Genomic DNA, 18,001 nt, shown 5'->3' with positions numbered 1-18,001 from the left:
AAGCGCACGCGACGGCCAACTTAGAAGTCTAACATCTTTTGATTACACCTCCCATTTGAAGAAAAAATCCCTACAAATACATCGCACCTGAAGTTCGAATCACAGATACTTAGATGATAATCTGAATATTCTACCGCAGCATCATAACTCCGAGGACAAATTCTTTTTTAACTAGATTATATGAAATGTTATCGTATTCAATCTAAATTTCGATCAAGTACTGCGTTTTTTTTTCTCCCTGTTTACAAGATCCTTAATTTATCCTATGAACTCCACGAAGTTTGACCAAGGGCTACTAAATGAAACAAAGAGCTTCACACATTCATTTGACCGATTGATTTAATGACAAACATTGACTATATTGCAACAAGAAGCATCAGATTAGTCTTGATCGTATAGGACAGTATAAATTGTTAGAGTGTATACTAAAAGCCTAGCTTTTGGTATAAACATTTATCTAGAAATAAGAATCACATTGGTCAAATGTCTACATTTGTGATAAATGTAGTTGTTCAATTAATTTATATTGTAGATAACATGATGTGTGGTGTCACACACAGAGGATCATGTTATCAGTACCTTATAAATTATAAACAGTAGCTCACGACCAAAATAGAAAGGAACAAACCATTAGAAGGTCGTAGTGTAATTAGGTATCAGTTTATCTTGACTGTATAATTACACTAGTACACTTAGAGTGTATTGAGTAGGATCATTTGAGGTCGTTTCTTTTATACTGATTTTATAAAGAAACAAAGACCTCGGTTATTATGGAAGTGTGTGCTCTTAATCCTAATATAATAACAAGCACATATATTTGATATTTATTTCTTTAATTTATCAATGGGTGAGATTTAGTTCGATGAATCAATAAGCCCGATAAGTTGGGAAATGATATCACTTATAGTGTATGTTGTTGATTATAGAAGGAAACTGTGTCCTAGAGATACTAGGTTGATAATGTCCTCAAGAGGAGCTCATAAGGATTGTCATGTTAAACCCTGCAGGTGGACCTAGTCCGACATGATGATAAGGTTGAGTGGTACTACTCTTGGACTAAGATATTAACTAAGTGAGTTGTCAGTAACTTACTTAATTAGTGGACATTTGTTATCTTAAACACAGGGAGACTAACACACTCATGATAAGAAGGAGCCCAAAATGTAATTTGGGATTGGTGCGGTAGTTCAATAATAGTTCTCTAGTGGAATGAATTATTATTGATAAAATTAAGTTGTGTGTTCGGGGCGAGCACGGGATGCTTAATTTTATCGGGATACCAAAACCAATTCCTCCTCTCGGTCCCTATCGTAGCCTCTAGTATATAGAGATTTATACCCACCGCATACCCACCTTCTTACCCATCCAATGGGGCCGGCCAAGCTAGCTTGGAACCCAAGCTAGGGCCGGCAAGACCAAGTGGGTGAGCCATGTAGGTGGCCGGCCAAAGCTTGGGTCGCAAGCTTAGGTGGCCTGCCACTAGAATATTAAAAAGGATTTTTATTAAAATTATTTCTTATGTGGATATCATGATTTTAAAAGAGAGTTTAAAAATTTCCTTTTATAGCTTTCTACAAAAGATTAAGAGAAGAGATTAATCTCTTTCCTTATTTGTAGTTTAAAAGGATGGTTTTAATTTTTGGTAAAAACTTTCCTAATTTGTAAATCATCTACATGATTAAAAGAGAGTTTAAAATTTGAAATCTTTCCTTATTTGTTGATTAAAGGAGGATTTTAAATTTTAAGAAAACTTTCCTTTTAAAACATGTTCATGATTTAAAGAGAGTTTAAAATTAAATATTCTCTTTTATAAGTTTCTACAAAAGATTAAGAAAAGATTTGATATCTTTCCTTATTTGTAGATTGAAAGAGATTTTAATTTTAGAGATAACTTTCTTTTATCCACATGTTTAAAAGAAAGATTTTAATTTATTAAATTTCCTTTTTATAAACCAATCATGAAGGGATAAAATTATTGGAGAAATTTTTATAAATTTCCGAAAACAAATTAGGAAGTTTTAATTCTTGTTTAATTAAAACTCTCCTTGATTTGAGGAAATAAGTGGCCGACTATGTTTTAGTGAGAAGAAAAATTATTTTAATTAAAATAAAATTTTCCTTTTCATGGCAAAAGAATTAAGGAAGTTTTATTAAAATTTCCTTATTTGCCAAGACCAAGGATTATAAAAGAGGAGGTAGAGGAGCCTTCAGGGGAACAACCTCTATTATTTTCTCCTCTTTTCTTCCTTGGTGTGGCCGGCCTCCTTCCTTTCTCTTCTCTCCATCTTGTGGCCGGACCTCTCTTCCTCCTTGAAGATCAAGTGGTGGCGGATTTTAGCTTGGAGAAGAAGGAGAGAAAGCTTACATCCCTTGGAGCTTGATTGATGGAAAAGATCTTCATCTCTTAGAAGCATAGTGCTTGGCCGAAACTTGAAGAAAGGAGAAGAAGGTGCTTTGGTGGTTTCTCATCTCGGAAGATCGTTGCCCACACAACGTCCGAGGTTAGAAGAGGAATACGGTAGAAGATCAAGAGGTTTTTCTATAAGGTATAACTAGTAATTTTTCTTTCCGCATCATACTAGTTATTTATGGAAATAATACCAAATACAAGAGGCTTACGATTCTAGTATTTCGAATATATTTTTCGAAGTTGTGTTCTTTTATTTTTCTTTTCCTTGTGATTTGATTGTTCCTTTTGGTTGACCTAAAGTTATTTTAGGAAATTAAATATTAGCTTTCCATAAAAGGTTTTGTCTAGTCGGTGGTGGTTGTTCCCATATCCAAGAAGGTCATGTGCCTCGCCACGTCAATACTGGGAACCAATTATGGAAATTAATATTTAATGGAATTAATAACTTAGATGATTTGGATCAAACGTGTTAAGTTCCGCAGGAGATCCAAGTCTAAACCTTAAAGAACAAATAGATTAAGTTTTGGATCAAACGTGTTAAGTTCCGCAGGCAATCCAAAATTTAATTTAAAAGAACACATGGTAGCTAGGAAAAGGTTCAGACCTTTGTACAAAATTTTTATACAGTGGAACCTCTAGGTTTTCCGAATAGCAACCAACATAAATAACAATAATAGGAGTCATTCACCGTACAATAAAAGCTGGAAATTATGCTTATCCTCACTAGTATCCAAGTCTGTCTCTAGATGCGCGCAAGCCTAATCAGGCCTCCATCTTTTATCGTCTCATCTGCAAGATCAAAATAAAGTTGATGAATTATTCGATCAAACTGGACAAAATCTGAAAACGCAAACTTAGTTCTTGAATGTTTGGTGAGCTTTGTTGCCTACCCCAGCTGAAGGGCTGTCCTTTGTTGCTGACTGTAATGTTGGTTCTGCTGCATTAAGTTCACTTCCAGGAAGTTCCTTGAGTCAAATGGAGGCATCATCTCGTATTCAACCGCCGCCGCCGCCGTAGGCGGTAGCATATTCATCTGTTGGTGCACTCTCTCATTCTCAGCTATCTGTTACACAGCCAATTCACCAGCTTAATTAGCTTGTTGGAATCACAATGCACTATTGAGTTTGGAATATTAGCATTAATCGTATAAGAGGAAATATTCAACATTTACTCAATGGATGAAAATAGAGAGGCAAAACATGAAATCAATTATAGCAAATGGCGATTACGTTGGCACCCCTCATAATCCATCCCCAAATTATGTGAAGATAGGTAAATCATGGGAGTTCAGCTTATAGTTGACTGCCAAATGACTAGGGAATAAAATATGTAATCAAACAAATACAAAGAGACGAGAGGGAGGACCTTGTTCCTGAAAAACATATTGTCGTTCTGAAGCTCAATCTCCTAATTAAGAGAAAAAACAGAAGAATATCAAGTAAGAAAACTCCATAGTTGATGTTAGAATAAGCTATCCTTACCCTTCTCTGCATGTACTCAATTTCAGCAAAGAGCAGGTCATTCTGAAACATGGAATCACATAAGTAGGATCAACAAGAAGATACTGATTTGAACACCTGAAGTTTTCTTTTTCTCGCTAAGTTGACAAAGAGCTGTTATTGTCTACCTTTTTAGATCTTATTTTAGCGATTCCCTTCTCCAATCTAGTCTCAAGCTGCTTAAGATCCCTTATGCTCATGGAATCAAGGGACTCGCCCATCAGGTTCCTGCAAAGCTAGGATTTTTTTCTTAAGAAGCGCCTACTGTTTGTTATAAAGAATTTTTTGCTTACAGTTGCATAATACCTGTTTGTGCTCTCGATGCCGTTGATTTGTTGCCGTAATTTCGATGCTTCTTGCTGGTAATACTGAAAATAGACGATGCATCAATCATTAGAAGTTTAACAAAAGCAAATTGGTATGCATATATTCTACGAGACATTAGGTCAAGAATTGCATTTACTTTGAGTGTGTTAATTTTCAAATGGTTTCTTATAACATATGCATTTGTATTATTTTATACAAAGATATATAAAAGAACTTTGCATTTGTATTTTCAAATGGTTTCTTAAAAATGGTAGAAGAAGAAAGGGAGGAAGAAGAAGAAGTGAAAGAGGAGCAGTGGTTGACTGGGTCAACCCACTATCTTGATTTCTTTTCTACTCACATTTTGGCTGGAGTGATCTCTCTTCTTCTTTTATGGAAGTGAAGCTCAATTCCATATGTGCAGCGATTTGTGCTAGTCATGTCTCTACGGTATGGGTAAGGAACAGCTTCAGGTATGGGATGGCTACTACCTCAAGTCTGAAACACCTTCTGGTATCCTGTACTTTCACCATGCTAAAGACAAGCAGAAACCCTATCCACAGATGTGGTATGGCGGCTATTATCTCAGGTATGGGACAACTTATGATACCACATGGCCCTAACAAGGTTGAAGGTAGATGGAAGTCAACTGAGTGGTACAATGAGGGACTTGACAAATGCTTGTCTAGCTGCTAACCTCTAATTCAACCAATCGTTGCTGCCTTCATATCTTCCCTATTATTCTTGTACTACCTACACGGCCTGTTATAAAAAATATATATAAATTCATTGTATTAACGACCCCCTAGTATCGATCTCATAGATATAAAGGGAGAGAAATACAAATACACAGGTGTTGGACGCATGATGGAGTAAATCCTAAGTCGTCAGTTTCTTAGAATCAACCTCTAGCCATTATGCTAGAAATATCATGCGCCCATCATTTGCCCTACGTTCTGGGGGCACACGATCTACTATAAAGATGTTATCTCAAGGAGATCTAATGGAGATGTTGAAACAAAGTAGCCAAAGGGGCTCAAGTGTAGGAGAGATATTCCCTCGAAGGACTGCTCTTACGACCTGGCTGTTGACATCCCTTAATGGAATGAACTTCTAATTCGAGGAGAGTTGGTTGAAGTGATTTGGTGAACTGGCGGGAGTGATTGAAGTGCAGGGGAGATGTCTTCAAGGGGAATTATTCTAGCGGCCTGGCAAACGACGTCCTCTGCTGGATTACTAGTTAGAGGGATGTGAATAGAAATGATAAAATAAAATAATCGAAGGAGAAGGAGCCTAGGGGAGACATTCCCATAGGGGATGTTCTCGCTAGCCTGGATGATGGGCTGAGGCGGTTCCCTAGAAGGGATGCTCCTACATCGTCAATCTGTTATGGAAAGTAAGCGCAAGAAGGGGTTTACCCGAGAAGGTACCCTAACTACTAGATCACTTTAGGGATGTTCCCAATGCTTACACTTCTGAATCCACATACTTCTAATTCCATGTACTTCTGAGACTGTGCATTTTCGAGTTCATGTACTTCTCAATTCATATACTTCTGAGTCTATGTACTTCTGAGTCCGTATATTTCTGAGTCCATATACTTCTTAGTCTGTGTACTTTTGAGTTCACGAGTACTTAGCCTATCCGAGGATGTACCAAAAGGGTTTGTTCCCAATCTGCCATCCTTCTGAGTCCACGATCACTTAGCCTTCCGGGGATATACCCAAAGGGATTGTTTCTAAATCACCATCCTTCCGAGTCCACGATTAATTGACCTTTTCGGGGATGTACCTAAAAGGGTTGTTTCCAATCCGTCATCCTTTCAAGCCCACGAGCATTTAGACTTTCTGAGTAGTGGAGTAGCCACATGGGGATGAGGGGGTGCACCCCCCCCCCCCCCCCCCCCCCAATTTTTTTTAAAAAATTAATACCAAACTCTTACTATCATTTTGACCTTGTTGTCAAAAAAAATAAAATTGACCACATATTTGTAAAGCCTTTGACCTAAGCTATTCATTCATACCATTTTTACAAGGAAATATCATGACTTAGAATGTTAAATATTGAATTTTAAAAATAAAATATATAACAATAAACGAATGAATAACATGAAATGAGGGCGCTAAATTAAAATTAGATTGGATTTAAACTAAATATAATGAATAGACATGGAGATAATGATTATATTTGTTCAAATCGGGATTAATTTAGAGTTGATTTAGCCAAGTCATGACTGAACCAAATTTAAGATTTAAATGAGTTTGATCTGTTTAAACGAATTAGAATATTCTAAGGAAACTTCTTTTCCTCTTTTTTTTATTCTCCCTACGTACGCAACCGTCCCCACCGTGCCATACGCCACCATTATGCATTTGCCCATCCCTTTCTTATTTTTCACGTCCTCTTCTTCCCTAATTCCTTCTTCTCCTCTTCTCCAACTGTAATAAATCTGTAAATTTTTTCTCTTCTCTTCTTGAGTACAATAGCTCTCTTTTCTTCTCCTTTTCTCCTCCAATAAGCAAAAAATGCAGTATCAGTTGCTTCCCTCTTCCAACAACAAGAGCAGTCCTCACATCTTCTTTCTCTTCACGTGTTTTCTAGAGTTTTATTGGCACCACAAGCATGGTCATATTTTGTCTTGCTTTGCTCTTTTTGTGTAATTACAGAGCTCATCGAAGCTAGTCAAGATTGTTAACAAATAAAAAAGGTAAAACTTTTCTTTTGCTTCTTCCTTCTTATCTTCTCTTCTATGTTTTTCTCAAAAGCAATGGTCTTGCTTTTTTTTTTCTAACGAGCAACCCTTTACAAGTTACTCTTTTTCCTCTTTATTTTATTAGGTTGCTAGTTAGGATGGTTATTTAGATTGGTTAAGAATGCTAAATATTATGAGCAAGCGAGATCACAAATGTTTCTTCAACTTTGAGTCATAGATAAGCTCTGGGGATTGATAGATTGTTGTTTCAACTAGAACCAAAGGCTAAGGTCAAATTTTTTGAATCTAAATTCGTTTTCAGTCCTTTAAATTCAAATTTTAAATTTTTAAAGTGTGAAAATCAATCTACACTAATGTTCAAAATTTTGAAAATTTCATCTTATATTTTTAAGTATTTTTGAGTTTTTAGAGTTGGATAATTCGATTTTGTGTTGTATTATTTTTTTTTAAATTTATTGAATTTGCCCCCGTTGGTTGAAAATCCTAGCTACACCACTGAGGATGTATCCAAAGGGATTGTTTCCACTTTGTCATCCTTCCAAGTCCACAAGCACTTAGCCTTTCCAAGAATGTACCCAAAGGGTTGTTCCCAATCAATCATCCTTCCAAGTTCACGATCACTTAGCCTTTCTAGGAATGCACCTAAAAAGGTTGTTCCCAATCTGTCATCCTTTCAAGTCCACGATCACTTAGCCTTTCCGGGAATGTACCTAAAAAGGTTGTTCCCAATCCGCCATCCTTCCGAGTCCATGATCACTTAGCCTTTCCGAATATGTATCCAAAAGAGTTGTTCTCAATCCGTTATCCTTTAGAGTCTATGAGATCTTTCCGGGATATATTCAAAGGAACTGTTCCCAATCCTTCACCTTTAGAGTCCATGAGATCTTTCTGAGAATGTACTGAAAGAAGTTGTTCCTAATTTTTCACCTTTCGGAGTACATGAAGACCTGGGCTTCCTGGACTGTTTCTTCCGGTTACATTTGCTGGCAGTTTGGCATGGACCCGCACATGCAAAGCTTTTAGAGGTTGCCGGATGCAGGGACTAAGAGGCACATCACTAGTATTAGAAAATCCATGACCCTCTAATAATTCAGCTCTTCGGTCATCAACACCAGGTATACGCCCAAGAGCCCACAAGAGAAGATAATTCTCAAAGTCAATGAAAACAACTATAGAGATGATGATGACTTATCAGCTCGTAGGGGTCATATCGGTCCAGAAGCATATAGGCATTTTGTTTAATGTTTAATTCACCCCATCAATGATCTGCAACAAGGATTCTAAATTTTTTTTTTTGCGCATAATACAATGAAATTGTCTACTCTTTAATGACTTGCACTGTGAGGCGACTAGACTCAAAGATAAAGTCCCTGTAATTTGTATACCACAATGTACATTTTTTATGGCCAAAACTTCATCTATCTACAAGAAGGAAGAAGTTTGTTGTGACTGGAGACCAGGAAACAATGCTAGCAGTGAATTATCTTAAATGCAGAGCGAGTTTCTATAACCCCACTCTAGTCCATATGTAGACTAACCTACACCCCTTTTTTGATTGTATCTTTTACGGAGTGTATCCTTGAAGGGAAGAACTATATGCGTATGGAGAATTAATTTATGAGAAAATGTTCACACATGTAATTCTAATGTTGACTTAAATCTCTACAATAGAAGAAAAACACAAAGAAAATGATGAAATTTAAAAAACAGACTCCAGAAACACCCTGATTAGCTTGTGTTTGTGAGTCCTTTCCTAGTCAAACAAAGAGGCAATTTCTTGGTGATTTGTAATAGTCCTGGAACAATTTGTCAAGCTCAACCCTATGGCAATATATAGACATTGATAGATCAACAACAGTGTTAAATCTAAAGCATGATGACACAGTCTTCTAATGAGGTTTTAATAGCTTATGTTTGGCGGAAGAGGATAGTAGGTTAGCATAAATACAACAAGTGATTGTAAAATGTCACTGAATAATTACTCCTCAAATCGTATAAGCTCCCCACAATGTTGTCATGATAAGCACAGTTTTTAATATGTGAAGGATGCAATTTTGCAAGGTTGTTTGAAATTTTTGGGATAGTAATAAGTTTTCTATTCATTTAGGCTAGATGAATATTAATGGATTTAGAGAGATTATTACTTTGTAGAAAATTTGGGTCCTGTTTTTTCTTACAAAGAAGACAACTCAAAATATTACATTTTCCCTCTTTTCTCAACCTACATTTTCTTTCCCTAGCTTTTCTAGACTACTAAACAAGCACTTAGGCTACACTCACTAGTTAAGTTTATCATGAGTCATTAGATCTACTTGGATAATCTAAATCATACTAATTCTTATTAGTAGTTAATCATGAGCCATTATGGCACAAGACTATTGGCATATTAAACCATATGTTGATGACTTTGTATGTAGAAATAAATTAAATGTGTCTTAATGAGTCACTCACATTACACCTCATATATGTCACATAATTATTATTTGCCATGGGTGGATACTTGCCCAACAAAAGCAATATGTCAACAACTATTGCATACAATTGTGTTTTCATATTATAATTATGAAACCATTATGCACCTCATAAATATGTCAACTACTCACCCAACAATTATATTTAAATATCCCAATCTTCCTTCACATTATAAATATAAAACTCATATTCACTTATAAACTCCAAGAGCTCTTTCCTTAGCTTTTCCATTATACTCCTCCATGCTTCTAAAAACGAAACCCTAAACTGCAACAATCCTACATCATTTTCAATATAAAATAATTTTTGAAGAGGAATGCATGTACACATTTAGCAAGTTCTTTTGTCATTCTTATAGGCAAAAGATGTCTTCGAACAAAACTTTAATAAACCATTTTCACATTAGAAAAGTTATAGTTGGAGATAATTAACTCAAATTACAGTCCTCAAAATCATATGTCAAAACTACTAAACTTGTGTACCTATTGTTTCATGAATTTTTAAAATTAAGTTGTTGCATCCATGTACAAGTCATGCTCCTCATTCATATACATGAAGCAAAAGTATCCCAATAGATGATGATATTTGATACTTAGTTCTTGGTTCATTAATAGCAATAGCTCTCCCTCATTTATTCTACATTAGCTAAGCACCTCATCTTGCAAGGATTGTTATTCAATGCAGATCAACCATACTATATATATGTAGGGATCGAGATAGAAGACAACCTTTCTACGTTACAAAGTATGCAATAAAGTATTACATTGTGCCACATTTGAGATTTGGCCGTATTGCATATCCGCATGACACAATGCACTAGACAACCTACTCGTGTGGGTTGCACATGACCCATACCTATTATGTTCTTTGCAAATGACTATCATTTACAAATCTGTGGTGCCTCCACTTATTCACTTTTTCCCAAGACACCTAATGACTTCTAGATTTGGACTAAAGTTTAGAAGTCTTGTTTTCTTATTTCTTTGTGCCTTGAAAACTCTTTTAGAATTTTCAAGTTATTTGCTATGAAAATTGAAAATAAATAAGTTTGAAGAATTAATTTTATGCTTTTCCAAATAAACAAACTAGCTTCGAACTTATACAAGTTTAGTTTATTAATATTCACAAATGAAGTTCGTGTAAATTGATGAGCAAATTTATCTTAAGTTCGTGTAAAGTTGTTATTTAGCACATTATATATAAGTTATATCTATGCACATATCATTGTCCTCTTAGCCTAGTTTTATTTGTTATCCATTAGAGTTATAATTAATTCCTTATAGAATATTAGTATATTGATCTTCTTATGGTACCTCTAGTGTAGTGTCCTCATTTTTTCTATACTAACTTTTGTATGTTTTATCTTCTATAATCCTTTCCATTTGATTGTTAGAGGTTTGTCATGTTAGAACCCCAACAGGTTAAGAGGGAGATTGTTAGAATCTCAAGTGGTGTATATTTTGATATTTGACTAAATAATTTTAAATTAGGCCTTGTTGAGTGTGTAGGGATTTAAGAGAATACAAAAGTATTCAATGGCTTAGGATTCAATAGAGTATGGTGAAAGATAAAGCAAAAGACATAGTATGCAAAAAGATGATATAGGAAGGGATCGATGGGCGTGGCACATTCGAGAGATGAAAAGTTTGACAAAAGAGTACTTTAGTAGAGTGAGAATTGAATGACAGACCTAGACTAAGTTGAAGAGTTTAGTACATCCGAGGGATGCAAAGTCGGGAGCAGAATGCTCATGTAACTAGTGAATTGAGTTGAGTGAGTTGTACTCAAGACAAGAGTAGAAGCACTCAACCTAACCTAGAGAGACTAAGTCAAAGTCAAGCATCTGGAATTGGGTTCCGAGCTACTAAACTTCGGGCAATCGAAAATGATCCAAGCGACTCTATGCATTGAATTCTATTCTTTTTCAATATATAGCCCACCTAGTCCTACTCCACTCCTTTAGCTTTGAAGCATGGCTGCCTCCTCCGGCTCCAACATGAGGATACCTCTCTAGCTCCAATGTTTTCATGAGTTGTTTTCCTCCTTCGGCAACTCCTTTTTTTCTTCCTCTCACGCGAGGTTATGACCAACTCCCATTCTCCTTCTGGAAGCAAAATCATTTGATTGTTGTTGTATTACCAAAAGAAGAAAAAAAAATCTCTAGATTTATACTTTGCAAAATGCTTCGCAGTATGTTTGGAAGAATTCTTTGGCAGCAAAAAGGTTAAATTTCCTACCAGTTGCCTTGTTTTCAGCTAGGTTTGGAGGGGAAAAAAAACTGATAAAGAATATGGAACACTCAAACTCTCAAGGTATCAAGACAGCTACAGCCTTCGAAAAGAAGGTTTCTCTTTGCTGCAACCTCCATTAATTGCAGACGCTCACAAACTACTGCAGCTCTTGTGAACGTACGTACGACAAGGAAAAACCTTACGTGAATCCAGTACCAGAGAGGAGAAACCTTACTTGTAAGACAACAACGAGTAGGACAACAAAGAAGACGTCAGGGAGTTTTTACGTGCCGGGAGGACACCATCGTCGCCTGCATCATGCGGAGGCACGCGCCGTTGCTTGCGTCAATCGGACTGAGGAAGGTTAAAGGTTCACAAGCTGCTTTGGGATGGTAATTTCACGAGGGCAGCGGGTGTGCAAACCTCAACTCCTGATTCAATTCATTCCAATGTCTAGGACATATAGATTTGAGTTGGTTAATCAATCGGCTTATGCTGGTTTTCCTAGACAAAGATAACTTCATGTGTGTATAAAAAAACTATAATGCATAGATCAATAAGGAAATTCAACTACCAAAGCAATATCTATTGTCTATATGTGGAAGTGATGGTAAGGGTTTAAGCTGGTCCTAAGGTTTTTTACAAGATAACATAGAATTTCAACCCTGTGTCACTGTTGCATTAACAATAAGAAGACTAGAAAAAAAATCCATTCTATCTCCTCTAGTTACTCTACTCAGTCAATATAGTCTCTCATATATTGGTTTTCTCAAACTATTAGAGATTGTTTTACTTCTTTGTTAAGATTGTTCTGAAAGTAGATACAAGATCCACAAATGTGACCACATATGTTCATCACAAAAAGATGAGATTATGTAGTAAAATAGAAAGAATGCAAGTTGATTAATGCTGGACATGTAGCAATATATAACCTTTCTCTCTGATTAACTCGCCAACACTAAATAAACTAATTTATTAGGTTTGAAACAATTAAGGATCACAAGCATGGAGTACAATAATGAAGACCATTCATTTGGCTTAATTATTAGGTTTAGCAAATCTGTTGTCTAATTGAAAAATCTTCACTTCAACAACGTGTTTTGATCACTGTCAAAAAATATATAGTATCAAGAAAGTAGCATTGGGATGAGGAATCTCCATCTTGAAACCCTTGTGGGAGTGATATACAGTGATACTGTAATATTTTATGACACTTAGCACATATTAAAATATACTAAACTGAATTTAGATGAGATTTACATCGCTAACATACTTTTATTTAGTTTATTTACTTACAAAAATAGAACTGAAATAATTTAAATGAAACAAGATTTTATTTGGTATATTGTATCAATTTTAAATTTAACTTGCTAATTTTTACTTTTAATGTGCAAAGTCACTTTTTTTTAAATTTCTATTATCTTCTACTACTTTGCAAAATTAATTGAATTATAGTTATAGTAAAACAAACTGGATAACTTAATAAATATCATTTGCAATCATCATGATGTGTATCAAATCATGTCATATATCGGCATGGTACAACTATAATTGATATGGAATAGTTCATTTTGATTGCTTATGAGATTTCAAACTATAGTCTATATTAGATATGACAAATTTAAAAAATAAGGTAGCATTCAGGCGTATTTCACAATACTACTTGTGAAAAGTTGATTGAAGAGTGAATAGCTTTAGCATCTAACAAACAAAAAAAGACATACAAATAATCAATGTCAAGGAGAATTCTGACTCGAGAGTTTCAAACTTCTTCTGATACCTATGTCATATTGTTATTTGGGATATATATATTTAATTAAATCATTTATATGATATTTTTTCTTTCTATCATTGGACAGTTCCAAACTTGTGCATCAAATTTAAATATGAATACAGCAAGAAATTCACATCAATCAATATGCTTCATTTTTTCCAGAAACTGCTTTAAATAATATGGAACCACACGAATAAATAGATTACCTGAGCATTGGCTTCGGAAACAAATCCATTGTTGGTGGTCTCGTTACAAGCTTTCTTGTACCTCCCAATAGTTGTTTTAACACTGCATTTAAATAAAAGTTTAGCGTTAGAGATTCTCTTATGGTAAAGCTTAGAAGTTCGAATTTGCATTAAAAACTTGGAAGTAAAGAATTAAGCTTAGTAAAATATTTCTGAAGAGAACTGAATATTCATAGTTATTTTGTAGTTTAGCATGGATAAGTAGACTCCATTGTGATAAGTAAACTATGTTTCTAATGTTTGAAATGTGATCAATGGTTTATCAATATTTTCTTTAATTCAAATTGAACTTAATATAATATAACTTATTATTATTAATTTAACTCTTGTAGTTATACGAATTAACATTAAACATACATATTAAAATCCTAATGATCAAGAAAGGCTCCCTAATACCACGAGCAAGTATACTAATGGTCATGTAGGCTACAGTACACAAATGATGGATTCTATAACTTTATAACTTTCAGTGTGATGAAACATATTAACAGAGCAACTGGAAATACTCTAAACCTCGAATTCTATGCAAAGAATTTTAAGCAGGATACTAAAGCAATTTAAATTTTCTAGATTTAGAAAGATATCACATACAATGACACGATCTCAAGATACAGTTTAATATATAAAAGGCCCCAAAGCTGAAACCATAAATAAAGACGTCAAACCTGGATTTTCAAATATCTTGTCAAGGTCAAAAAAGCAAAGGGCATAAAGTCACTCAGTCGAATGTCTAATAGGCAACACATAACACAGCTGATAAATCCACAAATTCTCTTAACACAAGTCACGAAGCCGGGGACATCAATCTCCGAATGTCTTGTAGTTTTCAAACAAGTTTACTTAAGAGTAATTAACAGCGCATGAAAATTTGACTTGTGGTGTATCTTTTCGTTCAGGAAGGAAGTGATAAACCGAGGCAGGAAAAATAAAGCAGTGGGAGATTGTGGCGCGCTTATTTCCGAGGCCTCTTATTTACTTCTGTCCTTACAGTGGCCTTTAACTCCAACCTTATTTTCCTCGAGCATGCCATTGGTCCTCTCTGCCACCGTGGCACTCGATCCCACGACATGATTGGCTATTTCCCTCTCCCAAGGTTGCCGTGGAGTGAGCCCTTTTACTCGTTGTGCAATTAGTAGTGCCTTCTTTTACCCACACTCATCCTCACAGTTGCACAGTCTTTCTGAGGGCAGCTTGTGGGCGTCACTGCTCTTCTTTCTGCTGATGCTTCTCCCAGCCTTGGCTCGCTTTTTATACTCCCCATGCAAAGCCGACACACAGTACATTCACCCCATTGGCTCCTCAGTCTTCTGCGCGAATTCCCTACTGTGTTACTCTCTTCTTGCCCGGCTGCATAATTCATGACGCAGTATTATGTTGAGGAAGAAAAACAATTAGAAGAAGAACCCTAGGAGAGTGCGACAGTTCTCAACAATTAGAAGGAACGGACTAATGAGAGTGAGGCAGCTCTCGACATCCACCTTTGCTTTGCTGGAGTTAGGAGCAGGAGCAAGCAACAACATCAACAAAGAAGGAGAAAGAGAGGAAATATCAAAGCTTACATTATCAAGCAAAAAAAGATGATTTACAGCGATACTCTCTTCTTGCGCAACAACAAAGACTCTACCTTTTTATTGTTCCTACTCTACCTGATCAAAATTAGCTGTTGTAGCTTCTCCTCACTCCACAGATCGATGCTTCCACCCAACAAAACATTCAAAAGGGAAGCAAGAGACAAAAACTTTTATGTAGGCAAACATCACCAAACTTGGAGAAGGAGAGGACCACTGAGCGGCTAAGTAATGTAAGCCGACCTCTGTACTCAAATATATATAAACATGGGCTTCTTCCTGCTAGATCTACTGCTAACCAGTGCAGATCTCAGCTCCAGAAACCAAAACCAGAAGTGAAATAAAGGTCCAACTAAGTAAAAAATGAAGCTTTGATTAAACCTCCCTCCAGATATAGAGGGTGTAAAATATCTAGCGGCTGCCCAAGTTTTGCTGTCTAACTATTTGTCGAATTGCTTGAGAGAATTAAAATTAAACCAGCCAAAAGGGGATTCATCACCTGTTGGTGGCGTACTCGTAGAGGCGGCCGCGGCTGGAGAAGACGACCAGTGCGACCTCAGCGTCGCACAGGACAGACAATTCATAGGCCTTCTTCAGCAGGCCGTTGCGGCGTTTGCAGAAGGTGACCTGCCGGTTGGTCGTGTTCTCGATCCGCTTTATCTCAATCTTCCCCCGGCCCATCTTCGCCCCTGCTTCTGCTGCCGGTAGTGGCTCCAGCTTGCCGACCTCTAGAACAAATTATAAAGAACAAAACACAATAAAAAGAAGAAGAAGAACAAAAAAAAAATGCAAGCATGAATACGATTGGGAGAAGAACAATTAGTACAGTATGAAAAATTTGTTCTTTTTCTCACAGTAGAAGCCAGGGAGGAGGAGGAAAATCGTGGGCGACGGAAAGAAGAAACCTTGAGGAGACTGCAATAAGAAGCTTTCCTGATATCCTTCTTAACTGCTGAAGAATAAGGGAACTGAATTTATAGAACTTGCAAACCAAGACTTGTTTACCTTTTCCACTTCTCCTTTACTCACCTCACTGATCTCTTTTATCTCAATCGATGGTCCAACACAAACGCACACACACAGAGTGCCCCGGAAAATGAATGCGACGGACTGGTAATGTAACTCAAGTGCGGCATCCATTGCCATCAGCATCAGCTTTCATAGGCACCATCATGAAAGAGAAAGAGGAAAGGGACATGGAGAGAAAGAGTAGCCCAATTAATGGAGGGGAGGGGCTGTGACTGAGACCTTGCATTGGTTGCACTCAAAAAATATGGTGTGTAGATGAAGGAGAGGAACACACAGAGCGGGGGGGACTCCATTGTCCTTTTCCTTCTTCCTTATTCACAATTAGTTTAATAACTTTTCTTTTCTCCCTCTCAATATTCCTCTCATTCTCATTTCGCTATCACCCAACAAATTAAAACTTTGACGTTTCCTCCTCCATCTTCCTCCTCTACTCCATCCAACTCCCCTACAATTTCGTTTCGATGAATTTGCTTCAGGAAATTGTAGTGCAAAACGCACTATTACTCGAGGATGATGGCATCAAGTTAGTAAGGGAAAAGTCTTGAAGACGCAATGTGGTTTGTGCATACTAGAGAATGTTGATGGTGTCATAGTCGTTGATTGAAAAGGTACCCCTTGTGAATGCCTCTTATATCATTCCATGTGACTTCAATGCCTTCAAAACCTATCCCACTTGCAACTACAAACATAGGTGGCCATACTTCTAGTTATTATGGTCGCCATATGCATGTCATGTTGCTTGGCCTTCCATCTAATGTCTAGATCGTTTTAATCTTAATCAATGAATTGTTATTCATTATTGGTACAACAATTTAATTTTGTTGCTTCAATTGCTTATGCATGGTTTTTATAAAAGAAAATAAATGTAACTAACTTTCTACCAATCGACTGTTGCCATCTAGGAAGGGAGTTGTTGAAGAATGAAGAATAATTCAAACTAAAGACTCCATTTATTTTACTCAAATTGTTGGCTTTTAGAAAATTAATTATGTATAAACTTTTATGTTTAGTAGGCAAAAACACTTATAAATGAAGATCTTTTCAGTACTCAAAGTAAAGAAATAGCTTATTTGAAACCAAGAGATTTCAAAGCACATTATAATAGAAAATAGCTTATTTGTAAATGACAAATGATCAAAAGGGGAGTTTCCTAAAAAAAATAAAACATATTTGTTAATCTTAAATTGACTAAAGATCTTAAGATTTCGGTCATCGCCATTTGTTTTATTTTATTTTGAAACATTTTAAAAAATGAATAAAAAATTTTATTGACTTAAAAAAGACAGTGTTTTACATTTTATTTTTGAAGGAATTAGGAACCCACCGTACTAAATATGTAAATTTTTAAATTATATATTCGGCACAATAAGTTCCATTGTGGTCAAATGTCAAATATAAATTTATTTTAAAATCTTTAAATGATTTTAAAACTAATTCTCTGTGGCAATAATTAGAGATGCTAATTTCTCATTGATGAACCTTTTAGAGATTAAGTAATACCTGGGCTGAGGTTGTGAAAGTCTTAATAATCCTATAGCAGGAGAGAATTTTCTAATAAGAAATCTTTAATGGGTTAAAAATTCTAGGATAAAAATTAAAAGGGCACTTTATTATCATTTTTATCAAAAAAGATGTCCCCTTTTGAAAACATCAAAATAACACTTTAATATATTTTTCATCTAAAAATACCCTTATTCAAAGGTTGTTATAACAATTATGATTATATATTTTTTTATATTTTTATTTTATGCATA

General features: G+C 35.7%; 1 protein-coding gene across 1 annotated transcript; it reads right to left on the bottom strand.

The window, feature by feature from the left end:
* Positions 1-3,051: 3,051 nt before the first annotated feature.
* On the bottom strand, positions 3,052-16,206 carry LOC122012011 (agamous-like MADS-box protein MADS1). Its single transcript, XM_042568462.1, has 9 exons — positions 16,045-16,206; positions 15,718-15,946; positions 13,612-13,693; positions 4,216-4,277; positions 4,038-4,137; positions 3,892-3,933; positions 3,776-3,817; positions 3,301-3,473; positions 3,052-3,199 (listed from the first exon to the last, which is right to left on the bottom strand). Exons 2-9 carry the CDS (start codon positions 15,897-15,899, stop codon positions 3,196-3,198), a joined length of 687 nt encoding a protein of 228 aa, XP_042424396.1. The 5' UTR covers positions 15,900-15,946; positions 16,045-16,206; the 3' UTR covers positions 3,052-3,195.
* Between the last annotated feature and the right edge of the window lie 1,795 nt (positions 16,207-18,001).

This window comes from Zingiber officinale, chromosome 1A (assembly GCF_018446385.1).
Source record: "Zingiber officinale cultivar Zhangliang chromosome 1A, Zo_v1.1, whole genome shotgun sequence".
NCBI lineage: Eukaryota > Viridiplantae > Streptophyta > Magnoliopsida > Zingiberales > Zingiberaceae > Zingiber > Zingiber officinale.
Note: the sequence above shows the minus strand (reverse complement) of the source record. Positions and strands in the feature narration are given on the sequence as shown.